Below are 27,989 nucleotides of genomic sequence, written 5' to 3'. Positions count from 1 at the left end.
TGCATCACATATGTAGTTGTTTGGGTATAATTATAATTATATTTAGTTCAACTTATAACCCCTCTATCTCCCTTTCTCTTTCCGGTACCCCCACATCAGTATGCACCCATTTCTCCCACCCTCCAGTCAGCCTGCTCCTTTCCCCTCCTCTGTCCACTAATGTCCCATCCCGAGTCCATCATTTCCCTTTTATAACCCCCTCCTTCCCCCGGCCACTTCCATCGATATACCTCCCTCTGGCTTTACACTTCACTCCTCCATATCTGACACTCGATTGGCTCTTTTTTGTCTCCAGCTTGTAACTTACTCCACCCATCTGCCAATTAAACCCCTTCATCTGTGTCATCTATCATTTGCTAAGCTTTGTCCCACTCCCACCTCTCTCTTCCAGCATTCCTTCCCCTACTACAATCGGTCTGAAGAAGGGTCCTGACCCAAAACATCATCAGTCCGTTCCCTCCACAGATGCGTCCAGAACTGCCGGGTTCCTCCAGTGTAATAAATGCAGGTTATTATTTTAATATATATGTCTATGTTAAATGAATATTGTGTATTAACTTTGTTGCTTTTCCATGAAGCTGGAGATTGTGCTGATAACTAGATGTTATACTGTTGTGGATCACCCAGTACTGAAGAAATTGATTAATTTAAAATGGAAAAAATACGGACTGTGAGTAATATATAAACTATTCAAAAAATATAGAATTTGCTACTTAAATAAAGAAATACTAAATAATAAATGTGATAACCAACCAAAGATTGCTGTGAGGGACATTGAAGCAGTGTTTGCTCTGCACCTTATGTCTTTAACTGAAAATGTTAACAGATTTGTAGCCAAAATTTCCATTTGTTGAGCCCTGAATTGTTTGAATTCAGTGCCCTCTAAAGGTGTTTTTAGTGTCTGCAAGCAGATGAATTACAGACAGAAATCTGTATCTTTTAAAGCGGTGACATTGCTAAGAAATAAGAGCAGGAGCAGACAGCATACCTCCTCATGCCCTTTTCACCATTAAATAAGGTAATGACTGATCTGATTATTAACTTCTAATCTGCAGGATCCACATAATCCTTGATTCCCCAAAGGACGGCATGCCTGCCTGCCTGCCTGCCTGCCCGCCCGTGCCTTTAGTATACCTAATGACATAGTATCTACAGGTCGCTGGATAAGAAGATTCTAAAGATTTAAAGTCCTTTGAGAAAATAATGACCTCACTGTGTAAATGGATATCCTGAGACAGTGTTCCATGTTCTTAACTTGTCCAGCAGGGAAAACCTCCCTCCCCTTTCTTGATCTCACCATCTCCATCATAAGAGATAGATTATCGACTGACGTCTATTGCAAACCTTCTCCCACAGCTATCTAGTCTACACTTCTTCCCACTCTGACTCCTTCAAAGACTCTATCCCCTACTCCTAATTCCTCCGTCCATGCCGCATCTCCACCCAAGATAAGGTGTCCATAACAGGACATCTGAGATGTCCTCATTCTTTAGGAATGGGGTTGCCCCTCTTCTATCATAGATGAGGCCCTCACACGTGTCTCCTTGGTATCGTGTAGCTCCGCTCTTGCTTCCCCCCCCTGCAGTTGCAACTAGAGTCCCTCTGGTCCTCATCTTTCACCCCATTAATTGATTGATTGATATAATTTAATTGCCACACAACCAAGGTCGGTGGAATTTGGGTTGCCAGCAGCGGTACAGTAATAAAGAACACACAACCACAATAAAAATTTTACAACCATCCACCACAGCATTCATCACTGTGGTGGAAGGCACAGAACTTCGCCAGTCCTCCTCCATTTTCCCCCGTGGTCGGGACCTCCACCCTCCACAGCAGTTGCTGCGGGCGTCCAGATGGTAAGGGACAAAGTCAAAGTCAAGGTGAGTCCAGGATCGGCTCTTCCCAACCAGAGACCGCGGCTTCAGGCTGGTGTAGGCCGCAGGCCGGCGGTCAAAGTTTTAAAGTACCTGCCGTGCCGCAGCCGGAAGCACCGCAGTCTGCAGGGCCGGCAGTCGAAGCTCCCCTCCAGGGGAGATGGTAAATCCATACCGCGCCCGCGGTAGAAGACGGCCGCGGGCCGGCGGTGGAAGCTTCTTCTTCCCCCCAAGTCCTCCACGAGGGATCCCGGACTGTAGACGCCGCACCAGCTGGAGTTCTGCAGACCGCTGCTTCAGGCTGCCGGCTGCCGCGGGCCAACGTAACGTAGCACTCCCCTCCGGCGAACCCCAGCGAGGTCTCACCCGCTCCGCGCCGAGAGTCCACGTTGCGCCCGCCGCTGAAGCTCCGGGCGCGTCTCTGGGAAAGGCCGCCCGATCCTCGATGTTAGGCCACGGGGGAGGCGACCTGAAAAAAAGTCGCCTCTTCATGGAGGAGGCGGCCGAAACGGTTTCCCCCTCACCCCCCCACACCACCCCCCACACATAACACACAAAGAAACATTAAAAACAGACTTTTAAACATACTAAAAAAAATTTAAAAGTTGAAAAAAACGGACACGCTGCCGACAGGCTGCCGCCAGTGCAGCGCCCCCTACATCTAGCCATCGAATATGACAAATAATCATCTGACATATTCGCCACCTCCAATGGGATCCCACCACTAGTCACATCTTCCCATCTCCACCCGCTTCCGCGGAGACCGTTCCCTCAGTAACTCCCTGGTTCACTCATCCCTTCCCACCCAAATCACTCCCTCCCCAGGTACTTTACCCTGCAACCGCAGGAGATGCAATACCTGCCCCTACACCTCCTCCCTCAACTCCATTCTGGTGCCACGACAGTCCTTTCAGGTGAGGCAGAGGTTCACCTCCTCCAATCTCATCTACTGTATTTGTTCTTTTCAGTCTAGACACCTATATGGGTGAGACCAATAGCAGACTGGGCAATCGTTTCACTGAACACCTACTCTCAGTCAGCCTTGGCCTACCCAATCTGACATATTCACATAAGGTGGCCAAACATTCTAACTCCCCTTCGTATTCCCATACAGACCTTTCTGTCCTAGACCTCCTCCATTGTCAGAATGAGGCCACACTCAAAGTATTTATTTTATGGTACACCGGTGGTAGAGGGAATGAAGGTTTAGTGTGGCGATGGAACCATTCCGATATCCTAATATACTATTCTGAATTCCATCAGCTTTTACCATGTGAAGTGAACTAGTAGGTAGCACATAATGAAGTGTTTATTGGAAATCTAAATGTGCACATTTGTACCAATGATAATGGGAGGAAAAGAGATTAGGTTCTTTGTGGTGAATATAGGGAATTAAGAAAGCAGGGATAACAAGAGCACAGTATCTACCATATCAACCTCGATTAGAAGTTTGAGTTTCGATCAGATCATCTCATCTTTCCAAATTCGAGAGAGTTGTAATCTCTGGAATACTCCCAGCTCATGTGAATTTGTAGTTCTTGTCATTTTGCTTTCTTGATGATGTCAGCCTATTTCCTATTATGGTGCTTTTCATGAACATCAATCGTTTGTCTTAAGGCTAAATATCATAATGGCGAAAATAAAAGTATATTTTTGTTTTTACAGTAAAGCAAACCTATTGCTGATTGCAATGGATTTCATTTTCATCTTTACTTGGGCTACTTTAATGATGCTGCACAAGTGGGTGCCAAATGATTACTTTTTTCAGGTATTATTCAGGTATCATTTAATATTGTTAAATTGAATTTGCACATGTATCACAAAAAATGCTTAAATAGAGTAATTTACAATTAAGCCAGAAAACATAAGTGTTTGTGGAAATTACCTAAAGTTGGAGAGTTCAGTGTTCATCAAGTTTGCATGTGGTCTCACTCTGGCAGTGGAGAAGGTCCTGGATAGAAAAGGTCGGAATGAATGGGCAGCCATATTAAAGTGGAATAGGCCCTGAGGAGAAGCAGAGCTGCGGGGTAACATCTCCAAAAACCCTGGGTAGACAGGTCTGTTCGTGTGGCCCTGAATGCTCGCACCGCTGCCTACAACTCGGGCCTGGCATCAGGAAACATGGACATCTACAAGGCAGAGTCCTACCGACTGCGAAGGGCGGTGAAGGACGCATAGAGAAGGTACAGGGACAAGATGGAGTTGCAGATGGAGCAGCAGGACACCAGAAGCCTGTGGCAGGGGTTACGGATTGTAACCAACTACCGGAGCACCCCTTCCTCATCCGCATGTGCCGGCACCTCCCTAGCTGACGACCTGAACTCCTTTTACGCTCGTTTCGAGAGGGGCAGCACCACTCCAGGTCTGCCGACTATCGACAATACCGCCAGCGGGCTGGCTACTGAAGCTGAAGGGAGGAATGTGCACACATTCTCGCTATCCGAGCACGACGTGAGGAGGGCTCTGACACGGGTGAACACGAGAAAAGCTGCAGGCCCCGATGGCATCTCAGGGCGAGTACTCAAGTCCTGTGCTACGCAGCTAGCTCCAGTGCTCACTACATTATTCAACCTCTCCCTGGACAAGTCCGTGGTCCCTGCCTGCTTCAAAAAATCCATCATTGTACCGGTACCAAAAAATGCCTCCCCCGCCTGTCTGAATGACTACCGTCCGGTGGCCCTTACCTCGGTAGTCATGAAATGCTTTGAGAGGCTGGTGAAGAATCACATCTGCGCCTTCCTCCCTCGGAACATGGACCCGTTGCAGTTCGCATACCGTCCGAACAGATCCAAGGTCTCCCAGGCCTTGCACACCGCTCTCTCCTATCTGGACAGCCAGAAGGGGGGCTACGTGAGGATGCTGTTCATAGACTACAGTTCAGCCTTCAACACGATAGTCCCCACCAGACTGGCCGGGAAGCTAATGGAATTGGGGCTCAACACCTCCCTGTGTGCCTGGGTCCTGGACTTTCTCACTGCCAGGCCCCAGGTAGTCAAGATGGGAGGGAATACATCGAAGTCCCTCACCCTGAGCACAGGATAGCCTCAGGGTTGCGTCCTCAGCCCCCTATTGTACTCCCTGTACACACATGACTGTGTGGCTAGGTTCAGCTCCAATTCAATAATTAAGTTTGCTGACGACACTGTGGTGGTGGGCCTGATCTCAGACAACGATGAGAAGGCCTACCTGGAGGAGGTGGCTGATCTAGCACTCTGGTGCCAGGATAACAGCCTCCTCTTGAACATCAAAAAAACGAAGGAGCTGATCATGGACTTTAGGAGGGCACATCATCCGAGGACGTACACTCCATTGAGGATAAATGGGGATCCTGTGGATAGGGTGAACTGTTTTAAATATCTGGGAGTCCACATCTCTGAGGATATGACATGGGCATCACACGCCTCAGCACTCGTGAGTAAGGCAAGGCAGCGCATTTACCACCTCAGGCAATTGAGGAAATTCAGAGTGTCTCCGAGGATCCTCCAGTGCTTCTACGCAGCGGTGGTGGAAAGCATCTTGTCCGGGAACATTACCATCTGGTTTGGGAATTGCTCTGCCAAGGACAAGAAGGCTCTGCAGAGAGTAGTGCGTTCGGCCGAACGCACTATGGGAACTTCACTCACCCCCCTGCAGGAACTATACAAAAGGAGGTGCAACTCCAGAGCAAATAAAATCATGGGAGACCCCTTCCACCCCTGCAACGGACTGTTCCAGCTGCTACGGTCAGGCAAACGCCTCCGTTGCCATGCGGTGAGAACGGAGAGGTTGAGAAGGAGTTTCTTCCCAGAGGCAATTCGGACTGTAAACGCCTATCTCACCAGGGACTAACTCTACTGAACGTTTTTCCTTCCATTATTTATTATGTAAAAGAATATGTGTGTTATGATTGTGTTTATAGTTTGTTTGGTTGTTTTGTTGTTTGTCTTTTGCACAAAAGTCCGCGAGCATTGCCACTTTCATTTCACTGCACATCTCGTATGTGTATGTGACAAATAAACTTGACTTGACTTGACTTGACCAAACATTTTCGTCACCTCCAACGGGATCCCACAAATAGTCACATAATCCCATCTCTATCCGTTTGTGCCTTCTGCAGAGACCGTTCCATCTGCAACTCCCTAGTTTACTTATCCCTTCCCACCCAAATCACCCCCTCCCCAGGTACCTTCCCCTGCCACTGCAGGAGATGCATCACCTGTCCCTATACCTCCTCCCTCGACTCTGTCCAGGGACCATGACAGTCCTTTCAGATTAGATAGAGGTTCATTTGCAACTCCTTCAACCATCCATTGTTCAAGGTGTGAACTCTTATACATCAGCAAGATCAAAAGTAGACTGGGCGGTCGTTTCGCTGAACACATTTGATAATTCCGCCTGGACCTACCTGATCTCCTGGTTGCCAAACACTTTAAATCCCCTTCACATTCCGACAGTGACCTTTCTGCCCTGGGCCTCCTCCATTGTTAGTGAGGCCAAATGCAAATTGGAGGGAAAGCACCTCATATTTCACATGGGCAATTTATAACCCAGTGGTATGAATATTAATTTATCTAACTTTGAGTAACCCTGGCATCCCTCTATCTCTGTTCTTTCCCCACCTAAGTCTTTGTACTAAGTTTAAAATCGTCTTGTTAAGTCTCATTGTCTGTAACTCGTTTTCACCCAGTCCACAGCTAGCAATGGCCTGTTTCTTTTAACATTGTACTTTTTTGCCTATCTTTCATTCATTTGTTCTATATCTCTCTATATCACCGTCTATATCTCTAATTTCCCTTTGGCCTGACTCTCAGTCTGAAGAAAGGTCTCGATCCGAAACGTCACTATTCCTTTTGACCCGCTGAGGCACTCCAGCTTTTTGTGTCTCTTCGGTTTAAACCAACAGCTGCAGTTCCTTCCTGCAAATGTTGGAGAATGATGTGTTGAATGCAGAGGCTGGTGGGATGAAAAGTGAAGACCAGGGAAAGTCTATCCTTATTGTGTCTGGGGGGGGGAGGTTGTGAGAGAGGGAGCAAGAGCAGAACTTCAGGACCACAGAAGAGACATGGGTGAGAAATTAGATCTCTGACAGCTAGGAGGAAACCACATTCACTAAAGAATGAGGACATCTCAGATGTCTCAGATGTCTTTGTATGGAAAGTCTCATCTTGGGAGCAGATGCGGCATTGACAGAGGAATTGAGAGTAGGGGATATCATCTTTGCAAGAATTCAATATGTTTTTTGCATCAGACTTCATGATGGAAGGCACCGTGCTAGAAGTTCAAGAGAATCGGGGCAGAAGTTAGTGTTGCTATTACTAAGGAGAAAGTGCTTGGGAAGCTAAAAGTTCTGAAGATGGATAAGTCACCTCGACCAGATGGACTACATCCCAGGGTTCTGAAGAGGTAGCTTGAGAAATTGTGGAGGCATTAGTAGTGATCATTCACCAATCACTAGAGTCAGGAGTGGTCCCAGGGGACTGGAGAATTGCAAATGTTACTCCTCTGTGCAAGAAGGGACTAAGGCAAAAGAGGGGAAACTATCGGCCGGTTCGCCTGACTTCAATGGTTGGTAAGATTTATGATTCCATTATTAAGGATGAGGTTTCAAGCATATGATAAAATAGGTCAGTCAGCATGGTTTTGTTGAGGGAAGATCTTGACTGACAAACCTGTTGGAATTCTTTCAGGAAGTAAATAGCACGATAGACAATGGATGATGTTCATTTGGATTTCCTGAAGGCCTGTGATAAAGTGTCGTACATGAGTCTGCTAAACAAGATGAGAGCCCATGGTAATAGAGGGAAGATACTAACATTGATTGAAGATTGGCTGAATGGCAGAAGGCAAAGAGTGGGAATAAAGGGGTCTATTTCTGATTAGCTGCCAGTGACGAGTGGTGTTCCACAGGGGTCGGTGTTGAGTCCACTACTTTTCATGTTGTATATTAATAATTTGGATGATGGAATTGATGGCTTTGCGGATGTTACAGTGGAGGGGCAGGTAGTTTCGAGGAAGCAGGGAGTCTTCTGAAGGCTTGGACAAGTTGGGAGAGGGGGCAAAGTGGCAGATGGAATACTGTGTAGCAAAGTGTGCGGTCATGCACTTTAGTAGTAGGAATAAAGGCACAGACTGTTTTCTAAATGGAGAGAGGATTCAGAAATCAGAGGAGCAAAGGAATTTGGTCAGGATTCGTGGTCAGTCTTGCTGCTGCAAGATTGATTCCCAAAATATTAATTTGAAGTTGAATAGGTAGTAAGGAAGGCAAATGCAATATTGGCATTCAGTTGTAAAGGATTAGAATATAACAACAGGGATCTAATGCTGAGGCTTTATAAGGCACTGGTTAGACTGCATTTGGAGTTTTGGACCCCATATCTGAGAAGGGATGTGCAGACGTTGGAGAGGGTCCAGAGGAAGTTTACGAGAATGATCCCGGTGATGATGGATCTAGGCCTATACTCGCTGGAGTTTAGAAGGATGACGGGAACCTCATTGAAACTTTTCCGAATAATGAAAGGCATGGATATTGTGGATGTGCAGATGATATTTCCACCAGTGGAAGAGTTTAAGACCAGAGGGTACATCCTCTGACTAAAAGGATGTACATTTAAGAAAAGAGATGAGGAGATGAATTTCTTTAGCCAAACGTGGTGAAAGTGTGTAATTCTTTGTCACAAATGGCTATGGAGGCCATGTCTTTGGGTATTTTTATAGGGGATGTTGACAGATTTTTGATTAGTAAAGATGTCAAATGTTACAGGGAGAAGGAAAGAGAATGGTTGAATTGGAAGGATAGATCAGCCATGATTGAATGGCGGTGTAGATTCGATCGATCAAATGGCCTAATTCTGCTCTTATGACTTACGAACTTACGAAAAGCATGTCAGTTATTGTTTATGCACCTCAGAACACACTTCTTTTTTCCACTAATCTTGTCCGTCCTATCCTGTTTTTGCCCCTTTTTCTGGATGCTTATTATTCCTGCATAAATTCCACCACTTGAGCCAGTGCTAGTTTCACACATGATCAACAGCATGTTCACAATTTCCTCACTAAACTGAGAATTTAGGAAACTCCAGTAAAATCCTACCACATTTAGCAGTAGATTGCCTTTGTTTTCCATAACTATTTCTATCTCAGTGTTATGATTGGTTCATCTTTAACATTAATCATGCATTGATAAGTGCAAAAATGGGCATTTTGAAATATTTTGTCTATTTTTTAAATATTAGTGATAAACAAGGAGATGCTGTCAAAATTCATTGCAATATCCTACCTCGTTTTAATGAGGACTAAGTAAACAACATCAGTATTATAATACATTTTTTAACAGCAATATTTATTTCTAGGACAAGTGGGTTATAGCACTGAGTTTCTTCTGTACTGTGGAAATGCTGTTTATAATATTTGTGGAGATCCGTGAATTCTTAACCTTGAGGAATGCAATGCGAAAGTGGAAAAAATGGAGGAAAGATCAGGTGTCACAAGAACAAATTCATTGCCATTCTCGTTGGCCTCAGGTAAAAAAATTAGTTTGATGAACGAAGTGCATGTCAATATTTATCTGTTTTCATGAACACCATCAGCATTGCACCTAGCTCCATTGTTATTGACTTTAAATAAAAGTGGAACTGTTCAAGGAGAAATATATATTTCATCCACTCAAACAAAAATTCTATTTATTGAAAATAATGTTTGTTATTTCTCCTCCCTATGTTTCTCGGATTCTAAAACCCCTGTCTCACGGTGCGAGTCTACCCTCGAGTGATCCCGAGTTTAAAAAAAATCAAACTCGTGGTAATCACGTAGAATTAACATAGCGCTAACGTCGGAACTCGTAACGCTAACGGCAGGTACTCGGGAAACTTATTAACTCGTGAAAATCTTTCAACTTGATGAAAGATTTCCATGAGTCAAATTTACTCTTGAAGTAAACATGTTTAACTTTTAAACTCGTTGTAAGAACGTAAGTAGCCCATGAGTTTACCGTAGTGACTTGTGAGTCTACCATGGGCACTCTTTAACTCAGCGGGACAGGCAGCATCTCTGGAGAGAAGGAATGGGTGACGGGATGATGTTTCCAAACTTCTGCTGCGTCTTTGTGTTACTCCAGCACTGTGTGTTCACTTTTTGTCAACCAGCATCTGCCCTTTCTTGTGTATGACATTATTTGTATCCGTGGCAGTTGATTGTCGCTCCCTTCAGTTTCCCAGGGGGTCGGGATGGGGGGCGGGGGGGGGGAGGGGAGAGATGCTGCCTAGTGACGATCTCATTTATCCAACGTGTTACACTCTCTTTAAGGATTAATTTCTAAATAACCCGCCAATTTCTCTTCATTCGCTGTTATGTCCGAGAACTGCTCCAGATGATCTCCTGGATTTGATTTTTTTTCCTCCCGGGGGTAAAAGAAAAATGCACTTAAAGCACCAGGGGTGGGGTACAGGCGTATGACCAACGAGCGGGGTGATAGTATCCAGAATTATAAAATAAAACAAAAATTGGAATACTGAATAGTGGCACGGATTTTACAGGTGCAGGAAGGAACTGCATATGCTGGTTTAAACCGAAGATAGGCTCAAAAAGCTTGGGTAGCTCAGCGGGACAGGCAGCATCTCTGGAGAAAAGGAATGGGCGAGATTTCAGGTCGAGACCCTTCTTCAGACTGCAGTCTGCAGTCGCCTAGTCCATTTCTCCTTCAAGAGAGTGTAAGTCGTTGGATAAATGAGATCGTCACTAGGCAGTATCTCCCCCTTCCCCCCCACCCCCGTCCCGACCCCCTGGGAAACTGAAGGGAGCGACAATCAACTGCCACGGATACAAATAATGTCATACACAAGAAAAGGCAGATGCTAGTTGACAAAAAGTGAACACACAGTGCTGGAGTAACACAAAGACGCAGCCGAATTTTGGAAACTTCATCCCGTCACCCATTGTTTCTCTCCAGAGATGCTGCCTGTCCCGCTGAGTTAAAGAGTGCCCACGGTAGACTCATGAGTCACTACGGTAAACTCACGGGCTACTTACGTTCTTACAACGAGTTTAAAAGTTAAAAATGTTTACTTCAAGAGTTAATTTGACTCGTGGAAATCTTTCATCATGATGAAAGGTTTTCACAAGTTAACAAGTTTCCCGAGTACCTGCGCTACGAGTTCCGACATTCCCGCTACGTTAATTCTACGTGATTACCACGAGTTTGATTTGTTTTAAACTCAGGATCACTCGTGGGTGGACTTGCACCGTGAGACAGGGCCAGAAGGTTCTAAACTTTACTCTGGGATTTCAATGCACAATTAATTTGTATTTGCTTGAAGGGATGCAGCATAAAATGTATGCAATGGCTTCCTTTATATTCACTAGGATCCGTCTGATGAGTATATGAATTTATGGAAAATAGGAAATAAGTATTGGGTCACATCACTAGGATCATGTACTAGCAACATCACTTGGTAAACGTTGTCCTTGACAAAATGTGAGCCAGTTTCTTGAACTGTTGCAGTTCTTCTGGTGAAATACTCTCAAAATCCTATGATAGCAAGGTCTATGATTTCCCCCAGCGACCATGAAGGATTGACAATATAATTGCAAGACTAGAATACTTTTCAATTTGGAGGGTAGCCTGCAGGTAGTGGGATGCCCATGCTCCTGCTATCGTCCTTTGTAGTAAAAGCAATGGATTCTGTCAGTGTCATCTGGACAAGAACCTGCAGTACATTTTGTAAATGTTACACATTACAATCGTCATGTTTAGATGTTATTGCCTGACGCTTTAGTGGTTTTAATGTTTTTTGACATTTATCAGCACATGCCTCTATGTTGTCCAGATGTGTCTGCATGCAAGCATGAAGTGCTTCATTTGCTGAGGTACTGCGGTACTGGAAGTGAACATTGTGCAATCATCATTAAATGACCCAAGTTCTGATCTAATGGCAGAAAGGAGGGCATCGATGAAACAATTGAAGATGACTGAGTCTAGGGCTCAGCAGTGGTGCGCTATTGAGTATTGACTATTGAGACCTTTCTGGGCAAACAGTTGTTTGCATTGTGGGCTTGCTCACATGCAATTCCAGTAAGTTATTAGTGAAGTTCCTGAATGACTTAGGTTCTCTGCTGCCTACCTCACATCCTTAAGCAAATGATATTATTTCCACTACCTTCTCAGCAAAGAAAGGTAACACTTCTATTAATAGACAGAGTCCTTCATGGCCTTGATTTGTCATGAAATGTATAACAACTAATGAGATGCTTTTGAATTACTGTCATTGCTCTGTTGTACATCTTCAAGGAAATTAGAATTTTTCTTTGAAGTTGCAACGTGAAATGATTGTTGGAAACATGTATTTTGTATAAACACGTACAATTTTATTACAGGAAGAAATCAATTTAAAGAAACAGATTACTACACTTGACTTGATGAAAGATTATTACTTCCTGGATTGGTGGTATGTTAAACTTGCTTTTGAACATCATTGTCTTTAAAGAGGATTACTATTGCGGAAGTGGCGGCACTGCCTTGCAGCTGCGGCTCGCCTGCAGTCCGTTTGTCTTTTCTGTTTTTTGTTTTCTTTTGTCCCGTTGTTGCAGTTTATTTTGGTTTATTTAGTTGTGTATGTGTGGGGGATGGGTGTGGTATGTTTTTTGACTCTCCCTTCGGGGGCGGGGGATGCGACCTTTCCTGCCGTATCTCCCCGTCTCCGTGTCTGTCTGCGCTGAGGCCTATCGCAGAGCTGGCGGCCTCCAACTGGGACCGACCTCAAGGCTGCGGAGGCAGATCCAGGACTTACCAACGCGAGGCTGGCCGACTTCGGGGCTGTGGTTGCGGTGCAACCCAACTTCCGACCCGACTTTGGAGCCTCGGAGGCTCGGCCGCGGGCCAGTGGACGACATCGTCAGGAGCTCACAGGTTGGTGACCTGTTTTTCCGCTGCTCCCTCAACTACAGCTGCGTCCGCTGGACTGGAGGGCGGCAGCTTCGGCAGCTTTGACCACCCCGGGGCCACGGAGTTTGAACCGGCCCGTTTGCGGAGCACGGATTCAGCCGCGGGACTTACTTACCATCACCCGGCGGGGTCGTAACATCGGAGGCTTGGATTGCCTCAGCGCAGAGGGAGAGCAAGGAGGGAAGAGACAATGACTTTGGGACTTTAAACTGTGTTGAGTGTTTGTTATTTATTCTATGTTATGACTGCAGGCTAAACCATTTTGTTGCACTGAAAAGTGCAATGACAATAAATTGAATCCAATCCAATCCAATCCAACTACGTTTGTAATGCCATCAAATAAATAATATGCAAAACATTTTAAAATGTTATTCACAGTGTGAAGCAAAGATGGATATAATGATTACGAATAAAGATGTTTCCTTGTGTTTAGGCCATAATTTCTGTCAATGTATTTTGTCAAACTTTCATGTGTTTACGTTTTTATTATAAATTCCTGCGCCTACAATGCCCGTTGTATCAGCTTTTAGTAACGGATTTTGAGATAAATAATTGACTCAGAACTGTTCTTTAGCTATTTTTCTTTGTAACTGAGAAGTATTTTTAAACAGAGGTGTGAAAATAGATACATCTTTTATAACATACATAACTTGAACCTTTGAATTGCTTTTTGTAAAACAGTAAATGCTGAAAGTACTTATTCGATCAGAGAGCATCTGTAGAGAGAAAAATGTCAAAAACGATAACTGGTTTTCCAGAGATGCGTCCTGAATGGCTGAGTGTTTTCAGAAGTTTTTGTTTTGTTTCGTTTTATTTCAGTTTTTCAACATCTGCAGTATTTTGGAAATGTTTTTTAATTTATAAAGTGACTTTAAAACACATGGCTGCCAATAAAGCACTTAAAAAAAAATTATGACTGGGATGAAATTTGGAAAAGAAAGAATATAAAACCTTAAAAGTGGAATCAGTTGTTGCTGGCAGAACCATTCCAAGCATATGTTATCCAGAGAAATGGGAACAGTATTGACAGTAAATTGTATTTGGATGCAGAGCAAGGGGAGGAGCCATCTTGGTGAACGGCTGCTAGCCAGCAGCCGTCCGTTTTAAATTCGTTTTTTTAATTGTTTTTAGTGAGTCCTGTTTTTAGTTTGTTGGGGATATGGTCTTTTTAATGTGGGGGGTAGGTGTAACTTTATTCCTAGGTCCCTACCTGGTCGGTGTGGCAGCCTTTTCTCCGGGCTGCCCGTCGACCCGTCCTCGTGGCCTACCAGCGGGCTTGGAGCGCCGTTTCCTGGCGGGGACCGCCCAGCACCTCGGCCTCGGAGGCGGCACAGTGCTGGAGCGCTACAGCGGAGCGGAGTGGAGCGCGCAATGCCTTGCCTGGGTCGCCGCGTTGGAGCTCTGGCGAGCTGGACCGCCGAGATCAACATCTCCGGGCTGCGGGTCTGCGGAGCGGAGAGGCGGCAGTGCAGAGAGGCGGCGCCGACTTTATCATCGGGAGCCTGGGAGCTCCAAACTGGCGCGGCCTTGTCGGCTTCGGCAGCCGCGGGCTCCGACCAGGAAGCGGCCGTTCCATGTGGCCCAGTCGCCGAAAGGACTCTCCCGACGCCGGGGCAAGACCACCCGGGTGAGAACGGCCAGGGACATTTTACAGCCTTATTTTAAAATGGATTAAATTCATTATTTTTTTATCATCAATCTACACGATGGCATTTCAGTCTCAGTCACAGAGGCCGACGTCAGGAAATCCTTCAGAGGGGTGAACCCCCGAAAAGCACCTGGACCTGATGGTATACCCGGTCGTATTCTAAAAACCTGTGCGGACCAACTGGCTGGAGTTTTTACGGACATTTTCAACCTCTCACTTCTGAGGTATGAGGTCTCCACCTGCTTTAAAAGGGCATCAATTATACTAGTGCCCAAGAAGAGTAAGGTGACGTGCCTCAATGACTATCGACCAGTGGCACTAACGCCGGTGGTGATGAAGTGCTTTGAGAGGTTGATCATGGAGCATATCAACTCCTACCTCGACAAAAACCTGGACCCACTGCAGTTCGCTTACCGCCACAATAGATCAATGGTGGATGCGATCTCGCTGGCCCTCCACTCCGCACTGGACCACTTGGACAACAAAAACTCATATGTCAGGCTGTTATTCATCGATTTCAGCTCAGCATTTAACACAATCATCCCCTCCAAGCTGGTTACCAAACTCGCAGAACTGGGTCTCTGCGCATCCCTCTGCAATTGGATCCTTGACTTCCTCATTCACAGACCACAGTCTGTTCGTATTGGTGGAAATGTGTCAGCCTCGATAACAATCAGCACGGAAGCACCTCAAGGCTGCGTGCTCAGCCCCCTGCTGTACTCACTCTATACTCATGACAGCGTAGCCAATCACAGTGCGAACTCCATCATCAAGTTCGCTGATGACACCACTGTTGTGGGGCGTATCACTGATGGGGATGAGTCAGAGTATAGAAGAGAGATCGAGCAACTGTCCATATGGTGCCAGCGCAATAACCTGGCCCTCAACACCAGCAAAACCAAGGAATTGATTGTGGACTTTGGAAGGAGTAGGAGGGGGACCCACAGCCCCATTTATATCAACGGGTCGATGATTGAAAGGGTCAAGAGCTTCAAATTCCTGGGCGTGCACATCTCTGAAGATCTTTCCTGGTCCGAGAACACTAATGCAATTATCAAGAAAGCTCATCAGCGCCTCTACTTCCTGAGAAGATTACGGAGAGTCGGTTTGTCAAGGAAGATTGTCTCTTAACTTCTACAGGTGCACAGTAGAGAGCATGCTGACCGGTTGCATCGTGGCTTGTTCGGCAATTTGAGTGCCCTGGAGAGGAAAAGACTACAAAAAGTAGTAAACACTGCCCAGCCCATCATCGGCTCTGACCTTCCTTCCATCGAGGGGATTAACGCAGTCGCTGCCTCAAAAAGGCTGGCAGTATCATCAAAGACCCACACCATCCTGGTCACACATTCATCTCCCTGCTACCTTCAGGTAGAAGGTACAGGATCCTGAAGACTGCAACAACCAGGTTCAGGAATAGCTACTTCCCCACAGCCATCAGGCTATTAAACATGGCTCGGAAAAAACTCTGATTATCAATAGCCCATTTTCTGTTATTTGCACTTTATCAGTTTATTTATTCATGTGTGTATATATTTATATTATGGTATATGGACACACTTATCTGTTTTGTAGTAAATGCTTACTATGTTCTGTGAGCTGAAGGAAAGCAAGAATTTCATTGTCCTTCAGGGACACATGACAATAAACTCACTTGAACTTGAACTTGAACTTGAGGCCTTTATGGTAGAGTGGCCGGACGGAAGCCACTCCTCAGTAAAAGGCACATGACAGCCCGCTTGAAGTTTGGCAAAAGGGTTGTTTTCTCTAGTGCTCTGGTCTGATGAAACCAAGATTGAACTCTTTGGCCTGAATGCCAAGTGTCACGTCTGTAGAAAACCAGGCACCACTCATCACCTGGCCAATATCATACCTAAGGTGAAGCATGGTGGCAGCATCATGAGGTGGGAATATTTTTCAGTGGCAGGAACTGGGAGACTAGTCAGGATCGAGGGAAAGATGAACAGAGCAAAGTACAGGTAGATCCTTGATGAAAACCTGCTGCAGAGCGTTCTGGACCTCAGACTGGGGCAGAGGTTCACCTCCAACAGGACAACGACCCAAAGCATACAGCTTGTGGCTTTGTGACAAGTCTGTGAATGTCCTTGTGAATCTGTGGAATTCTCCGCCTCAGAAGGCAGTGAAGGCCAATTCTCTGGATGCTTTCAAGATAGAGTTAGATGAAGCTCTTAAAGATAGCGGAGTCAAGGGATATGGGGAGAAGGCAGGAACGGGGATTGTGAATGAACAGCCATGATCACAGTGAATGGCGGTGCTGGCTCGAAGGGCCGAATGACCTATTCCTGCACTGTCTATTGTCTATTTGCATGGGGTATTTATGATGTCACATGTAGAATACTGCACACAGGTTTGGCTTCCTTACCTAAAAGAGGATATAGTGGCATTAGAGGCAGTCCAAGGGGGATTCATCAGACTAATTCCTGGGTTGAGAGGGTTGTCTTTCAAGAATGGCTAGACATTTTGTTAGGAATGCAACCATCACAATATAACAGAACCACCTGTATTGCTTAATGTAAGATCTCTAGACTTTTACAGCATGACAGATAAGTTGCCCACGTAGTTAGTAATTATGAATTCCACTTTTGTAACACTGAATATATTCTTTATGCAGGCATGTACATGACTGCATTATCCTGACCTTTTTATTAGTGGTGATTTGCACCTTCTTGGTTGAACTTGGTATGACAGGAAATCTGAAGATTGCACGTCACCGCCTTATTGCATTGTCATTGATTCCTTTATGGCTGAAGCATATGAAGCATCTTCGTGCTTTCAGGTAAAAAATGTTTTTTTTAAAGTATGTGTTCAGAGTGATCTAGGTATTCTAGAGCTTGAGCCGCATAAAGTTAACAGGGCAATCCACCAAATATGTAAGGGGACAAACAAGGCTATTATTTAAAAGGATAAATTAACATATTACAGGTTGAATACCAATTTCCCAGCAACTGATGGTCCGCCCACCACTATAATCCAGACAAAATTACGACAGCTCAGTTGAAATTCCCTGAGAGGCCACAGATAGCATTGCGAGTGGCGACCGCTCTTTTAAGTCATGACCCTCTGTCGTGAAGGAGTTATTTATTTACATCTACAATGTAAATATTGAAATCCCTCCTTAGCCTTATCTAATTCTATCTCTGCTGGCTCAACGGTTTAGGTTTTTTGTGTTTCAACTCTGCATGGTCCCCACACACCATACCACAACCCTTCCTCCCAACATTCTGTTCAATTTTCCCCCTTAAAAAGCTGTCCCACTGCGGCGACCTAATCCACGAGTTCAGACGAGTTTATCCTCGACTCATACTCACAGCATGGTCGACACGAGGTCCTAGGAGGTCTTTGTAACTCTCCTTCATGCTCGAGAGTAGTCCCCGTGTACTCGAGGCCTCAGCTAGGTCGCGGCATATTTTATAACATGTTGAAAAATGCCGCGAGTAAAAAAAGGTCACCATGGAAAAAATAGATACTTTTTTCACTCGTCGGTTTAGTTGAAGTAGGTCGTAGTCGGTCGGCATGTTATTCATGGGTAATCGAGGATAGTCAAAGGTAATTGAAGGTAGTTGAAGGTAGTCGTAGATAGTCTTCAACATAGTCGAAGGGAGGTCGAAGGAGGTCGTCTTCACTCTCCACTGTTCGGTATCCAATTTTCCCGAAGCTAGTCTTCACTATAGTCGAAGGAGGTCAAAGGAGGTTCTTCTACATAGTCGAAGGAGGTCTTCAACATGACATTTTTTTCAAACTCTCCTAAACTCTTCTAAACTCGCCAATTAGGTCACCGCAGTGGGACAGCCCCTTTACCCTCTGGAACTCCGAACTTCCTGTCAAGCCTTCTCCAATTTACTGGGCACCTTTAAAAGGCTGCTTCACAAAATCCCTTTTCAACTATGCTCTCAATCTTTTCAATCTACTCACAGGTGAAGTCTTGGAGAAATGAAGAGCAACCAATGTTGTTCATTTGTTTAAGTATGGAAATAGATATAATTCAGGAAATTATAGGACGGTGAACTTCATGTTGGTGTTCCTTCATGAAATGAACTATTGAGAGGATTGTGTAAGAAGGAATTGCAGATGCTGGTTTAAACTGAAGAAAAACACAAAAATCGGGAGTAACTCAGCGGGACAGGCATCATCTCTGGAGAGAAGGAATGGGTGATGTTTTGGGTCAAGACTCTTCAAGAAAGGTGTTGACTCGAAGCGTCACCCATTCTTTCTCTCCAGAGATGCTGCCTGTCTGCTGAGTTACGGAGAGGATTGTTGGGAATGGGTTTTGTATTTGGAATAGAGTGGTCTAATTAGGGACAGTAATCAAGAGTTTGTGTGGTGAATGTCATGCTTTACAAACTTGATTGAGTTTTTTGAGGAGGTGATTGATGAGGGTATGGACGTGGAACTACATGGATGTTAAAGAGGTATTTGACAAGGTTGCTCCTGGTAGGCTGCTCCAGAAGATTAAGATGCATGGGATTCATGGTGCTTTAATAATTTGCATTCAGAACTGCCTTACCCATGCAGATAATGCGTTAACACTCTTTACATGCACTGAAGATAACGTTAATGAACAATTTCCATGCCCTAGAACATAATTGGCTTGATGCAAGTTCTCGATACATCCTGATATGTGGGATCTTGCCTAAGCACCTCCTGTATCACCACCTGGCACATCCAAGTGATGCACAGGGAATAGAGGGGGGAAATATGAGTACAGTTTTATGCCCTGGTCCACATCCATTGGCAGAGTGAGGCCATAGCAAACTGGAGGAGCAGCACTTCATTTTGCACTTGAGTTGCTTACAGCGCAATAGTATGAATATTAAATTCTTCAATTACAACTAATTAACCCCCCCACCCTCTTTCCCTGTGCACCGCCTGGAAAAACACCCACTATCCCTTTATCCCCTCTTCCTTTTCTTCTTCTACCATCTACCTCCACCTCTATCCTTTCATGTTGCTTCATATTTTGGGCCTTTTCTCTCCTTTTCTCACAGCCTTTGTCATTTTCCCATGTCTGGCTTTTGTCCGCCCATCTGCCAGTCAAGCCCCACCTCAGTTTGTTTTTAATCTAAAATTTGAAATAACTACGGAACAATTCCTGAGAGTAATTGTTCATATCTTTAAAGAAAGTGGACCTTGATAAAAATAAATTTATAAATTTGTACTACTGGCTGGGCACTTTAGTTTATATTCAGAGTCATTAAAATGGATGGGGAAAAATCCAACATTCCAAATTGCCAATAAGTGTTCTACAGCTGGAATTACAAATATTTAAAGATTACATCATTGAGATAGATCTTCAACAGTAAATCTTTTCAGATAATGCAATTTAGATAGGTTTAGTGTTTTTTAGAAATTTTATCTTACTGTATTTTTCATTTTTTTCTCCATCAGTTTTATAGGACCCATAGTTATCACAGTGGTCAGGATGATGTTTCATATTGCAAAGTTCTTATTCTTGTACTTCGAAGTTTATTTTGCCTTTATCTACTCTATTTGGTTAATGTTTGGAGGTAAGATTAATTGTTTATTGCCATTCTTCTGTTGATTTGCTTTTCCAATAATCCAAAATATTGAATTGGTATGTGCAGATCCCTTAGAGGCATATACAGTTTAAATGGAAAATTTGAAAATGGCATTGATTTTAAACACATTGTTTGCATCTGTTTTGCAATTCAAAATACAAAATGGCAGAAATAACGAGAAATCAAGAGTTTTATGAACCTGATGGCCTATATCCCAGTTTTATGAACTATCTTGTGATGTGGTACACTCATTTTGATTTTCTAAAATACTTTGTACTATAGAATGATTCCAGGTACTGAAAGAAGGGAGCAAATATTACAGGCACCATAGTGATACATCGAGTGATACAGTGTGGAAACAGGCCCTTCAGCCCAACTTGCCCACACCAGCCAACACTGTACCAGCTAAACTAGTCCCTGCGCTTGCCTGCCCTTGATCCATATCCCTCCAAACCTGTCCTATCCATGTACCTGTCCAATTGTTTCTTCAACGATGGAATAGTCCCAGCCATGACCACCTCCTCTGGCATCTTGTTCCATACACCCATCACACTTTGTGTGAAAAAGTCACCCCTCGGATTCCTATTAAATCTTTTCCCCTTCACCTAGTACCTATGTCCTCTGGTTCTCGATTCCACTACTCTGGGCAAGAGAATCTGTGCATCTACCTAATATATTCCTCTCATGATTTTGTATCTCTAAGATATTTCCTCATCCTCCTGTGTTCCATGGAGTCTACTCAACCTTTCCCTATAGCTCACACCCTCTAGTCCTGGCAACATCCTCATAAATCTTTTCTGAACCCTTTCAAGCTTGACAATATCTTTCCTAGAACATGGTGCCCAGAACTGAACACAATATTCTAAATGCGGTCTCACCAACGTCTTATACAACTGCAACATGACCTCCCAACTTCTATACTCAATACTCTGACTGATGAAGGCCAAAGTGCCAAAAGCCTTTAAACCACCTTATCTACCTGCGACTCGACCTTCAAGGATCTAGCGTGTCCAATCCCTTAATAATTTTATATCTTTCTATAAGATCCCCTCTCATTCTTCTAAATTCCAGTGATTACAAGGCCAGTCGCCCCATTCTTTCATCATATGACAGTCCTGCCATCGCGAGAATTAACCTAGTGAACTTATGCTGCAATCCCTCCATACTCTGACTGATGAAGGCCAAAGCGCCAAAGGCCTTTTTGACCATCTTATCTACCTTTGACACGACCTTCAAGGAACCAAGCACCTGCACTCCTAGATTCCTCTGCTCTACAACACTACCCAGAGGCCTACCATTTACTGTGTAGTTCCCAAAATGCAGCATCTCACACCTCTCTGTATTAAATTCCATCAACCATCTCCGCCAATTGATCCAGATCCTGCATTTGTATCATCAGCAAACTTGCTAATCTTGCCCTGTACGTTCTCATCCAAATCATTGATGTAGATAACAAACAGTAACGGGCCCAGCACCGAATCCTGAGGCACACCACTGGTCACAAGCTTCCAGTCCGAGAAGCAACCTTCCACCATCACCATTTGCTTCCTTCCATGGATCCAATTTGCTGTCCATCCAGCTATCTCTCCTTGGATCCCATGCGATCTAACCTACCAGAGCAGCCTACCATGTGGAACCTTGTCAAATGCCTTACTGAAGTCCATGTACACAAATCTACAGCTCTGCCCTCGTTGACCTTTTTGGTCACGTCTTCAAAAAAATCAATCAGATTTTTGAGACACAACATCCCACGTACAAAACCATGCTGACTATCCCTAATCAGCCCTTGCCCATCCAAATGCCTGTATAATATATCCCTCAGAATAATCTCTAGTAACTTAACAACTGCAGATGTTAAGATCACTGGTCTATAGTTCCCAGCATTTTCCCTGCACCCCTTCTTGAAAAGAGGCACAACATTTGCCACCCTCCAGTCTTCCGGCACTTCTCTTTTATTTAAGGACGACTCGTAAATTTCAACCAGGGTTCCCGCAATTTCCTCTAGTTTCCTGCAATGTCCTCTGATATATCTGATCCTGGAGATTTGTCTACCTTCATACACAACAGTACCTTCAGCACTTCTTCGACGGTAACACTGACTGCTCTCAAGACACTTCCATTGACTGCCCCAAGTTATTTTGTCCTACTGTCTTTCTCCTCTGTAAATACTCATTGAGGACATTGCCCATCTCCTGTGGCTCCACACAGAGGTGACCGCTTTGATTCCTGAGAGGTCCCACTCTCTCTCTCTAGTTACCCTTTTCCCTCTTATCTCTATATAACTTTTGGTGTGCGTTCGTGCGTGCGTGCGTGCGTTCGTGCGTTCGTGCGTGCGTGCGTGCGTGTGTGCATGCGTGCGTGCGTGTGTGTGTGCGTGTGTGTGTTATTAATCATTGAAATTTTTTAAATGGCCAAAACCACCTTCTCAAAGTGATGATGTCACAATGCCTCTCAGTGCACCAATCACAATGGGCTCTCAAGCTGGCTGCCAACTGCCACAATGACATCACGATAGGACGTTACGAGGTTGCTGTCCCTCTACCAATATCTGAAGGGGCTGCTCATCAAGTTCTGGTTGCATTTTTGTCCCACAATCCTGGTGTTTGGGCACAAGGCAAGGATTGGGAGGGCCAATCGGGGGGGAACTCTCATCGGCACCCTCCACACCCCCAAAACCCCCCAGCCCTGTCGTATACTATATATTTCCCCATTGATTATTTTGCTACTTACTTAAGCTAGGAGTGATTAATTGATTAACGTTGGTTAAGTTGTCAGCACATCTATGGTATGTGGGCAGAAAACATGAGGCTGCACCCCGAGTGGATGAGGGGACCTGATTATTGGAATTTTAATGCATTTAGTTTAAAACCTAATCTAAAACCTTAATTGGTGAATGTAGAAATTTGTGTAGTCATGGATAACGTATAAACTGCACACAGACTGTCGCTGAGGTTAGGACCACACCCGGGTTGTCGGAGCTATGTAAGGGTGACTACAGCAGCTGTGACTGTATGACAAAAGAGAAAGGAAAGTTTTTTCTGATTGTTTGAAATGAAAAGCCCCATTGGCCTCTGCACAGTAGCACAACAGCAAACCATAGGATTTTGCAACTCCAGCCTTGAAGAAACCAAGTGCACAGGTAGAACCAAGATACAGGTACTGCAGAGGAAATATGATGAGTTAGGGACAATATTAACAATCAGGTTTGCAAGGATAATGGTATCTGGATTTTCACTTGAGCCACGTGCAAGTTTGCATGGTGCCATTTGGGTGCAGGGCGCAAAGAATGGCGTCAGACAAAGGATTTAAAATTTTGTGAGGCACCTGCACTGGGGAAAAAAAACTGTGTCTTTGAGATAGGTTAGTTTTTAGTTAGGTTAAGAATGGTAAGATGACAAATTTATCTATTAATGTTTTAGATTAGGCTTTAAACTAAATGCATTAAAATTCCAATAATCTGGTACCTTCACCATCCACTCGTGGTGCCAGCCTCATGTTTTCTAGACCATTGGATGCTGCTTCTTTAATACAACTATCCACTTTTAACAATTTTTTTCATATGAGATACTTTTTTTCAATAAACCATTTCAGTTTATAGAATGTGGGGAAAATATCCATTGACTTGGCCTCCACAGTCTTTTGTGGCAATTAATTCCACATTCACCACCCTCTGACTGAAGAAATTCTTCCTCATCTCCTTCCTAAAGGAATGTCCTTTAATTCTGAGGCTATGACCTCTGGTCCATGACCCTCCTACTGGTGGAAACATAGAAACAGAAAATAGGTGCAGGAGTAGGCCATTCGGCCCTTCGAGCCTGCACCGGCATTCAATATGATCATGGCTGATCATCCAACTCAGTATCCTGTACCTGCCTTCTCTCCATACCCCCTGATCCCTTTAGCCACAAGGGCCACCCACATCTAACTCCCTCTTATATATAGCCAATGAACTAGCCTCAACTACCTTCTGTGGTAGAGAATTCCACAGATTCACCACACTGTGTGAAAAATGATTTTCTCATCTCGGTCCTAAAAGACTTCCCCCTTATCCTTAAACTGTGTGGCCCCTTGTTCTGGACTTCCCCAACATCGGGAACAATCTTCCTGCATCTAGCCTATCCAACCCCTTAAGAATTTTGTAAGTTTCTATAAGATCCCCCCTCAATCTTCTAAATTCTAGCGAGTACAAGCCGAGTCTATCCATATATGAAAGTCCTGACATCCAAGGATTCAGTCTGGTGAACCTTCTCTGTACTCCCTCTATGGCAAGAATGTCTTTCCTCAGATTAGGAGACCAAAACTGTATGCAATACTCCAGGTGTGGTCTCACCAAGACCCTGTACAATTGCAGTACAACATCCCTGCTCCTATATGCTGTACTCAAATCCTTTTGCTATGAATGTTACATACCATTCGCTTTCTTCACTGCCTGCTGCACCTGCATGCCTACTTTCAATGGCTGGTGTACCATGACACCCAGGCCTCGTTGCATCTCCCCTTTTGCTAATCGGCCACCATTCAGATAATAGTCTACTTTCCTGTTTTTGCCACCATAGTGGATAACCTCACATTTATCCACAGTATACTGCATCTGCCATGCATTTGCCCACTCACCCAAGCTATCCAAGTCACCTTGCATCCTCCTCACAGCTAACACTGCCCCCCAGCTTCATGTCATCCGCAAACTTGGAGATGTTGCATTCAATTCCCTCGTCCAGATCATTAATATATATTGTAAATAGCTGGGGTCCCAGCACTGAGCCTTGCGGTACCCCACTAGTCACTGCCTGCCATTCTGAAAAGGACCCGTTTACACTCCCACATCCGCTCTATCCAGGCCTCACAATTTGGTATGTCTCCATGAGGTCCCCCTCATCCTTCTAAACTCCAGCGAGTAGAGGCCCAGTGCTGTCAAACCTTCATCATATTTTAACCCTTATGAACTCATGGTTCATATAGGGATTATAGGTTATCCGACAATTACGGTCAGATTATAGGTTATCTGACAATTACTGGGGTTCTCTGGGGGGGGGGGGGGGGGGGGGGGGGGGGGGGGGTGATGGTGGAGGATAAATTGTTCATGTAAGAGGAAATTTAGAAAATAGACTTTAGATAAGCAGATTTGAAGGATCTGATAAACAGGATTTGAATGGAACAAATGGCACATTTATTTTTAAGCTTTGCAAAGAAAAGTAGTAATGAGTATTAGAGGATAACCACTAGGGGAAGCCAAAAAAATAAAGATATAGAAATAAGGTTAATGATTAGTGGATTTTAAGAGCTTCACAAATATAACAACTACAACAACAACAAATTCAACACGGATATAAAAAGAGAGATGGTTATGAAAGTAAACTTTAATTCCTCAGAAATAGAAATGGAATTAATAATGAAATATCAGGAAATTATAGATATTAAACAAATATTTGTTTTATTTCACTCTGCATATCATTAAAAGGTTACAAATCATTTTGAATAACCTAGGCCAAAAGGAAAGAGAGAAAATATGTCACTTTAAAATGAGAAAAAGAGTATTGGGCAAACTAACTGGCATAAAACGTTAGCTAAATCTGATAACCTGCGTCCTAATGTTCCAAAAGGAGAGGCTACAAAATACGTGGATGGATTGATTGTGAGATTCCAAAGTACTTCTGACTCTGTAAAGTGCAAAATGTCAAATGCAACAATCCTATTCAAGAAATACGGTAAAAGCAAACAGGACTACAGCCCAGTTAGCCAAATGTAGCCTGGAATCCATATTGAACAAATTCATAAAGATAACTTACAATAGAATAATATGAGTAGGCAGTGTCATTATAATTTTATTATGAGTTCCCCAGATTAATAAACTATATTATTTTTTTGGTGCAATTTAATGAGGTCATTTAAAAAATGATATCAGATGTTTATAAAATTAGGGGTAAAAATTTGTTATCATATGTGAGATGCAAATGTGAGTGCTCACAATCACGATGCCAGAGACAAAGTCGTGGAAACAAGGAATTCCTTTATTTACGAGTCTGCAGCCCCCGGGTGTCTCTCCAACCGAGACACACCAAGACCAGGAAACCATCCTCTACTTATACAGCACCATTTGGCTGAACCAGCCTCCCCTTCTGGCTCCTTCCAATCAGAGCACTGAGGTTCACATTCTCACCAGAACGTCCCGTAACGCCCTTCAACGTCCAGGTTACCTCCCACATCATACATCGCATGTGCATTTATATGAGACATGTTGTCATGATGGGTGTTGTCGTAATAGTCATGTATCTTATTAAACATGCGCAATACAGAGCATTCCCTACCCTTTCCCCCAGTTCTCGTAAAGGTTTTTGTCGTACCGCTTATTTGTTAATTCCCAGCCTTGACAGTCACCACTTGTTCTTCTGTTGTTACTATCTAGCCTAGCGCAGTTGGGTGTTTGTGCTGAAAGCTCACTATTATCCTACCTCAGCTATTTCTCAGAGTCCAAGTCTAAATCAACTATCCCGATTAACCCTTTCATCACATCATGGATAATGATGAATAAAAAACAAAGAGAATAAATAAAATCGTCATTTTCAAAGTGGATTTTCAAAGTGGAGTATATTAACTAGTGAGGATGTCTTGGGGGTCAGTATTGGCACCTCAGTTAATTATGAACAGGATTCTGCAGACCTGCAAGATGGAGATCCTTAATAGGTGGTCAGATAGCCCACAGAAGATTGTCACTTGTGAAGCTAACACTTGTTCCTGGTGTGATAATATTATTAAGTACATAGGACATCAGTCGATGAACAGTTTTAACGTGCGTTTGCTGTGTTACTATGCAAAACTTCAGAGTCTTTGATTTTGTATTCATCAAAGTGATTGGTAAACCTAAATATTAAATAAAATAAAATAAAATACATAGTTTAAAAAAATGTTTTCTTTTTGTGCAAATAGGAACTTTAAAACTGAAAACATTGGATGCAATGTTATTTTTCATTTTTCGGATTAGTGTTCGTGATCAATGGCTGGTGACACAAAATGATGAAGATCTTATTTTAATATATATTATCACTGTGACTTACATTGGCATTATGACATTCCTGTGCTTCATTTGTTTTACTGCATTGATGATAGATGCATATATGAGGTAAGGAAACTTTATCACCATCTTTCCCAAAAGTCTAAAATTAAATTATCATTCTCTATCATCCAAGTATCTTTCACACTCTGAAAGCAAAGGCAAGTTGATTTACTCTGGTGAAACCATGTATTTTACAGCAAATTGTCAAGGTATTGTAGATATTACATGTGACTACGTGCTTCACCTTTCTTCTCACCTTTCTTCTGGTTTGTTTGGCTTGGCTAAAAAAATAAGCTACTGTACATTGTCAGTTACTTACATCACAATGCCTGCTGTTGAATTGAGACAACGGAGAGTAGAGTAAAGGCGAGGGAAACAAAGCGACAGATTACCCACTCCTTTTATAATGTAGTGATGGAAGGTTTAAGATGTATAATTTGGCAAACTAGCAGTTTGACCAATTAATTAGATGGAAATTAGCTCAAATTCCTTCTGTAGCACTTGGACATGGCAATTCCAGAATCATGGAAAATTTTCAACACAGACGAGACCATTTATATTATTGTGTCTCATTGGGAGATTGTTCAAATAAAGAGCTCCCAGACATAATTCCATCTGCCACCATTTGATCCTTAGCCGGTATTTCACATCCCTTCAGATATACTTCCAATCACATTTTACAAATAGTTAAGGTTTTTGCTTCTATCACACTTCAGGCACTGAATTAAAGACACAGAGCACCCCTGATTTAAAAAAAAAAATCATCATATTACTATCTAATCCCTCTAACGATTACATTAAATCTTTGCTCTTTGTTTCTGACCCATCAAGGAAATGGGTCCTTCCTATATAATCATTCGCAGCCCCTCATAATTTTATTTATCTCAATCATATCCACGTGCTTGCAAATTTCCACTGCACCTTCTACAAAGCAATCACATCTTTGCCATGATTTGGTGACCAGAAT

At 43.6% G+C, this 27,989-nt stretch overlaps 1 protein-coding gene across 1 annotated transcript; it reads left to right on the top strand.

The window, feature by feature from the left end:
* Positions 1-118: 118 nt before the first annotated feature.
* On the top strand, positions 119-27,910 carry LOC129709730 (uncharacterized). The gene is made up of 7 exons (XM_055656265.1): positions 119-670; positions 3,540-3,642; positions 9,203-9,373; positions 12,222-12,292; positions 17,067-17,231; positions 19,841-19,959; positions 26,896-27,910. The coding sequence occupies exons 1-7, from the start codon at positions 573-575 to the stop codon at positions 27,090-27,092; spliced, it is 924 nt and encodes a 307-aa protein (XP_055512240.1). The 5' UTR covers positions 119-572; the 3' UTR covers positions 27,093-27,910.
* Positions 27,911-27,989: the final 79 nt, after the last annotated feature.

This window comes from Leucoraja erinacea, chromosome 26 (genome assembly GCF_028641065.1).
Source record: "Leucoraja erinacea ecotype New England chromosome 26, Leri_hhj_1, whole genome shotgun sequence".
Classification (NCBI taxonomy): Eukaryota; Metazoa; Chordata; class Chondrichthyes; order Rajiformes; family Rajidae; genus Leucoraja; species Leucoraja erinaceus.
The sequence above is the reverse complement of the archived record's forward strand: the minus strand, read 5'-3'. Positions and strand labels throughout refer to the sequence as shown.

Coding starts and splice junctions, on each gene's coding strand:
- LOC129709730 (XM_055656265.1), top strand. CDS start 573: ATGAAGCTGGAGATTGTGCTGATAACTAGATGTTATACTGTTGTGGAT. Junction 3,643..9,202: donor CAAATGATTACTTTTTTCAG/GTATTATTCAGG, acceptor ATTTATTTCTAG/GACAAGTGGGTTATAGCACT. Junction 9,374..12,221: donor GCCATTCTCGTTGGCCTCAG/GTAAAAAAATTA, acceptor ATTTTATTACAG/GAAGAAATCAATTTAAAGAA.